At 55.2% G+C, this 6,646-nt stretch overlaps 1 protein-coding gene across 1 annotated transcript; it reads left to right on the top strand.

Annotated features, from left to right (window-relative positions):
• Positions 1 to 2,414: 2,414 nt before the first annotated feature.
• PTSG_05796 (uncharacterized protein) lies at positions 2,415 to 6,445 on the top strand (the record flags this gene model as incomplete). Its single annotated transcript, XM_004992631.1, has 7 exons — positions 2,415 to 2,515; positions 2,665 to 2,790; positions 3,082 to 3,202; positions 5,002 to 5,195; positions 5,733 to 5,769; positions 6,049 to 6,072; positions 6,392 to 6,445. 7 exons carry the CDS (start codon positions 2,415 to 2,417, stop codon positions 6,443 to 6,445), a joined length of 657 nt encoding a protein of 218 aa, XP_004992688.1.
• Positions 6,446 to 6,646: the final 201 nt, after the last annotated feature.

The raw sequence follows: 6,646 nt of genomic DNA, 5'->3' as shown, positions 1-6,646 counted from the left end.
TCTCTCCCCTTCCTTCCTTCCATCCATCCTTCCATCGTTGTCCATTTCCTTCTCCTGATGAACCACGCACAACCAACCAACCAACGAACCAGCGACCACATGAATGACCCATCCATCGACAGGTGAGGGTGAGATTGAGTGCACTCACTCCTTCCACCCACTTCGTGCTCCTCCCCTTCCCCTTCTTCTCCTTGCACACTGCGCACAGAAGCAAACAACCACCCCCATCAACAACAACAACACCACAGTTCACGCTGTCATCGTGCACACACAGCCACACACACACACACACACACACACACACACACACACACACACACACACCACTGCGTGTGGCGCTCACAAATGCACACTCACACACACTTGCTCACCGTTGTGTGGTGACAGAACAGCTGCCATCAGCCACCGTCATGCAGCGGCCACCTTGAGAATGGATCATGCAACCTCTCAACCAGTGAGCAGCACACACATGAGAGAGAGAGAGAAATGACATCAACCAACATCACAGCCAATGTGTGTGTGTGTGTGTGTGTGTGTGCACGGGTTGTGTTTCTTCTCATGCTCCTCCCCTTCCTCTCTCCTCCTCTCTGCCTGTGTTTCACGCTGCTCACTGCTGTTGCTTGCTTGTTTGTGGTGGTGCGTGCAGATGGATGGATTCCATCATCATCATCAGCAGCAGCAGCAGCAGCAGCAGGTGCTGGCTGATGCGTGAGGCAGTGGGTGACCCCACCAACCAACCAACAAATGACTGCATGCTGACGGATGAATGGTGATCCAACCACTGCATCACCCAGACAGTTGTGTGTGTGTGTGTGTGTGTGTGTGTGTCTATGTGTACGTGCTCTTCTCCACGCACCCACACGCCATCATCACCGCCTCCTCATTTTCTTGTGTGTTTGCTCACATCCTTCCCTTCCCACTCTCAACACCAACACCAATACCACTGCCCTTCATCCTTGTTTCTCCCGCCTTCTGCTGCTGTCGCCGCACAGCGGGGCCTTTAGCCATCACCCCACCCCCTCCTGCACCAACCACCCCTGCTGTGGTGGGATGAACAGACGAGCCCTGCCATGTGATGACCATCCAGCCACGCTTGTGCGGCTGTGGAAGCAGCAACACCAACTCACACCACAAACAAGCAAGCAAGCGATGAGCAACGTGAGTACATCACTGCACATGCATGCATGTGTGTGATGCGCACAGCACCAGTGTGCGTGTTTTGTGCTCGCTGTCTTTGTTGCTCCTGTCTCTCCCCCTTGTTGTCCCACATCAATGTGCATTGTATGTTGTGGTGCGGCTGCCTGTTTTGCCTTGCTTGATGCGCTGTCTCATTCGTCGTTCTCACACACAACTGCCTGTACACCTGCACATTCCCCACCTTGCAGCCGCTGTTCGTCTTCCCTCTCTTTCTCGCCCTCCCTGACAGCCATCACAACAACAACAACAACAACAACAGCAGCAGCAGCCAACACACCCTCCACCGCCGATGCAGCAGCAGCACCACCACCACCGCTTGCCGCTGAACACATCCCCCAACCAGCCAACCAACCAACCCATCGCCCAATGCTGCATGCGGGAGCTGGCTGGCGACAGGTGGCGACAGCACAAGTTGCATTTTCGGCGGGAAGCAGCAGCAGCAGAGGTGAGGGTGAGAAGAAGAGGGGAAACGGAGAGGAAATGTGTGTTGGCTGGATGGCTGGATGGATGGGATAAGGTGGGGTGGGGGATGCTGGGTGAGTATGGTGTGGTGTGGTGGCTGGCTGGTGACAGAGGATGGTGGTGTGTGGTGGTGGTGTGAGGAAGAGGGATGGATGGATGGATGGATGGGGTGCAGCATGTCTTGTTCCTTCCCTTCTGTTTTCTGTTTTCTCTCTCTTCCCTTTGTCTTCCTTCACGCATGCACGACATCAGCAGTGACAGCAGCAGTGTAGCTGCGCACATATTCATGCTCCCTTCCTCCCTCCCACGCACTCACCATGCTGGTGCTCGCACACAACAACACTTACAGGCGATGCACACGCACAAGCAGCAGGATGAGGGAAATGTCGAGGATACTTGACTCGCCTCACATATGGTATGTGGGTGGTGATGAGTGGTTGGTTGTGTGTGTGTGTGTGTGTGTGTGTGTGTGTGTGTGTGTGTGTGTGTGTGTGTGTGTGTGTGTGTGTGTGTGTGTGTGTGGATGTGGTGAAGCGAACAAGTGGAAGAAGGGTTGATGGGGGATGATGATCACACACACATTCACATACACACACACACGCCCGTGGTGCGTGTGATATCAATCACTCTTTCTGCTGTACTGACATGATGGCTTACTCTGTGCCTGTTGTGTTTTGTTCCCATCCACGTTCCCTGCAGCCACGCACATACGCACACGCACATGCACAGGTGGTGAGGTACCAGCACACATCAGGATGTTGATGGAAGCGGGCTCGCATGCCGGCTGCTGCTGCTGCAACTCCCCTGATTCAGCTGCCGTTGCTGTGCTCATGCAGTGTTCCCATATGCGAGCAAGGTGAGCCCATCATGCATGCTTTGGTTGGCGTATGGTGCATGTGTTGTTGTTGTTGCTTTGGGTGTGCTTGGTGTTGCTGCTGCTGTGTCTCGTGCAACAGTGTAGCTGTGCAGCTCACATGCCATGCGTGTGTATGCTTGTGGCTGCAGGGGGCGACTGCCTGAGGATCGTTGGAGGATGATGGGTGGTGCACACATGATGGAATGGGAGGAGCAGCTGTGGATACACACCTCCATGGTCATGGTGGGCACATCCAACCACAGCGACGCAGTCAGGTACAGGTGTGTGTGTGTGTGTGTGTGTGTGTGTGTGTGTGCGTGTGTGTGTGTGTGTCGTGGGGCGAGGAGAAGGGAAGCAGAGGAGGGAGCAGGAAGGTGAACACGTCTGCTGTGCTGACATGCCATACCTGTGCCTTGTGTGTGATGATGTCGTTGTGTCTTGTCGTTGTGTGATGGTTGCATGGGCACCAGGGCCACATCAGAGGAGGGGGAAGTAGCCGCCATGAACGACCCCATCATCATCAACCCTCCCCATTTCTCTCTCATTTCTCTCCTCTTCCATCTCAGCTCGGCTGCCACCGTCATCACCATCGCCATCGACCGCACAGCCGCCATCACACTCCGGCCGACACCAGCTCCAATCTGGCGTGAGGCAGACAATGCACATGTCACTCGCTCTGATGAAGAGGTGAGCAATGTGCGTGCGTGTGTGTGTGTGTGTTGGTGAGTGGGGAGAACATGTGCGTGTGTGTGTGTGTCAATGCGGGTGGTTGGATGGGCGGACATGTGGTTGATGATGCTTCGCTGTCAACCTCACCCCCCTGCATTCTCCTCTTCTTGTGTCTGTGCACACACACACACACACACCACAGCGTTGAGGAGGCGCATGAAGCGGTGGAACCAACGACGATGACGATGATGACGAGTGATGCAGGTGAGAGGGCGACTGAGATGTGTGTGTGTGGTTGACATGTTGTGTTTCATTCTTCTCCTCCCTCTTTCCTTGTCTGTTCTGTCCACTCATGTGTCTTTTCTTCTTCTCCCCCTTTTTTTTGATTGATTTGGACACGGGGCCATGCATTCCATCTCCATCCAACCGACCAGCCAAGCAGCCGAGCGAGCGAGCAAAACACACGGCATGGCAAGGGGCCGTTTGTTTTCACCGTTTCCACCACCAGCAGCAGCACCAACACAGCTGCTGATGTCTGGCTGCATTGGATGAACTGACCCTCTGTCTCTCGTCCATCCCCGCCTCCTCGTCGTCGTCATTGGTCACCAACAGCAGCGGCTGCGACCATGGATGTGGAGGTGAGATGAATGGCGGTGGTGGTGGTGACGTGGGTGGTGTGTGATGTGCTGGGTGTGAACAACAGCATGTGTAGGTGTGTGATTGTGAAGTGCTGGTTGGATGTTGTTGGGTCTGTTGGTGCTGGCAACGGGTGTTGTTGTCGTTGAAAGCCGGATTCTGTGACAACTCACCTCTTTCTCCACACGCACACGTACAGGGTGTGATGTGCGTCTATGTGCCGTTGCCTCGCGTGACGTTGACGATGATGGTGGTGAGTGATTTGTGGTGGATGTGGACGGTGCACGCACACGCATGTGCAGATGTGCTTGTGGTGGTGCTTATGGTGGCGGTGTCTGTGTGGGGATGTGAAATGTGCGTGCACATGTGGTGATGTGGGTGATGTGAATGTGGCACAAGGAGGTGGATGTGGTTTGTTTCTGCCATGCTGGCTCACTGCGTGGTGTCATTCTTGCTGATTTTGTTGTTTGTGTTTGCGCATGTGTGCATGTGTGTGATTTGCACAGGACAGTGGCCGCTCTCTTCCCAGGCCCTCATGACACGACCAGGGCGATACACGCACACACAAATGTGCGAGAAAAGAAGGCGCAAGGTGAGACGCTGGGGCTGTGTGTGTGTGTGTGTGTGTGTGTGTGTGTGTGTGTGTGTGTGTGTGTGTGTGTGTGAGTGTGTGGTGATGGGGTGGTAGTACACATACGCACGCGTGTACACATGCATGCCAACACATCAAAGCAGACATTGGCTGTGGGGTGGTGGCACTGACGTGTGTCTCACATGAATCAATCACACAACTCACATGTGCGTGTGCGTGTCCGTGCGTGGCTGCAGGCGGACGTTGTGCGGGTTTCCCCAACCGAATCCCCTTCCTCCTTTCCCAACCAATCGCCTTTGCTCTGTGTCATCATCATCGTCAGCCTTCCCCCCATGTGATGTGGAGCTGTTGAGGCGTGATTGAGACTGCGGCCAACACAGGTATTTCAGCAGTGGCGGATGTGGTGGATGTGGTGTGCCTGCTTGCCTGCTTGTTGGGTGCTTGGTTTGTTGTTCTTGTGTATAGGTGATGCACCCGCCCACATCATGCTGCATATTCCCATGCGTGGTCCCTTGTGTCCCTCCTTTCATGTCCTCACCATCGCCGGTCATTGTTGTTCGTCTCTGGTTGGTTTCTTCTTGCCTCACAGGCACGCAGGGCAGGCTGGCTCGCTGCTGCTGGTGGCTGCTGTGATGATGGCCGTGCGTGTGCATGTGCGCTGTGCGCCGTGTTTGGGGCTGCACCGGTGAAGACAAGGAAGGACACGGCCCGTGCCCACCGCTCTTCCCCCTTCATCTCCTCATTCTGCTCCATCAGCGATGATGATGGTGGCCGTGGCATGTGGTTGCGGTTCCCTTTTTCTGGCTTCGCTATGGCCCATCGGCTGGCTGGCTGGCTGCAGCAAGCACAGGTGAGGATGATCGTTGGCGGTGGGTTGGTTGGTTGGTGGGCTGTGTTGTGTCGAGCGGTGGGAAGCGGGAAGGGGGGAAGTGACACGGTGATGGTGGTGGTGCGACGTGGGAGTGCAGAGCGAAAGGAGGGAGAGGGAAGGGAAGTGATAAGAGGGCGATGATGTTGGTTGGGGGATGGGGAGTGCGTGTGCACATCCATGCACGTGATGTCGTGTGGTGGTGGTATCGCATGACAATGGCACACACATATCAGCGGCTCATTCCTTTTCCTTGCACCTGTGCTTGTGATTGTGTGGTTGTGATGATGACTGCAGCAGGCAACACACGGCGGTGGATGCCGGATTGGATTGGCTGGGGTTGACTGGCCATCGTGTCGTGTCACCCATTTCTCTCTCTCCCTCCGTTGCTCATCTCAACTGGGACACATACACAGCGATGTGTGCGTGCGTGCGTGTACATGTGTGCGCAGCGCCATCAATCACGCCGACAGCGACACGATGCACGAGGTGAGGGCACGCAATGGTGTGCGTGTTTTTGGTGGAAGGGGTTCGGGGGGAAGTGGGAGGAAGGTGTTCATCATGGCCATCATCACCACCACGGCTGTGTATCTGGCCATGTGACCGTGCATTTGGGGGATGGATATGAGGGAGAGATGTTGTCGTTGTTGGTTGTGGTTGTGTTTGCATTGCTGTGTATGCGTGTGCATGGTGCACCATCTCACTCTGCAATGCCATGACTATGTGTGTGTGACTGCAGATGTGCGTGCGCGTGTGCGCATATGTCAGGCAGACGCGTTGATCGACGACGAGGTGTGTGTGTGTGCGTGATTGTGTGATTGACCTTCGTGTGCTTGTGCCATCACAACAACGCACAACACCAAGCACATCATCACCAATGCACGCCCATGTATAGTTGTTGTCGATTCATGCACGGCATGCTCACATCCACCCCCTTCCCTTGTCTCCTTCCTCCTCCTCTCTGCTGCTGCCAACCCTTCCACTGTTTCCCTCCAACCCCTTTTCACACACACACACAGAGGAACCCATCCACATCCAACACCCATGCCCACATCCACGCATGACACGCCATGGCGAGCTGTGCCACCTCAACCAACCCAACTCAACCCAGGCCAAGGAAGAGGAAGAGGGGAAGCAAGGACACAAGACGTGGGGCTCCCAATAGATGTGTGTGCGTGTATGTTGATGGACGGTGTTCTCCTTTCCCCCCTCCATCGCCTCGCCTATTGCTTCCATGGCAATCTGGCTGGGTGGCTGTTGCCCCCCTCCCCCTTGTTTGTTTTCTCTTCCAGCCCTTTGTGGCTGTTGGTTGTTTGTTGTGACTGTGAGGAGGAGGAGGAGGAGGAGGGAGCGAAGAAGAGAGAAG

The sequence above is a fragment of the Salpingoeca rosetta genome (genome assembly GCF_000188695.1).
Source record: "Salpingoeca rosetta unplaced genomic scaffold supercont1.15, whole genome shotgun sequence".
Taxonomy (NCBI): domain Eukaryota; class Choanoflagellata; order Craspedida; family Salpingoecidae; genus Salpingoeca; species Salpingoeca rosetta.
The sequence above is the reverse complement of the archived record's forward strand: the minus strand, read 5'-3'. Positions and strand labels throughout refer to the sequence as shown.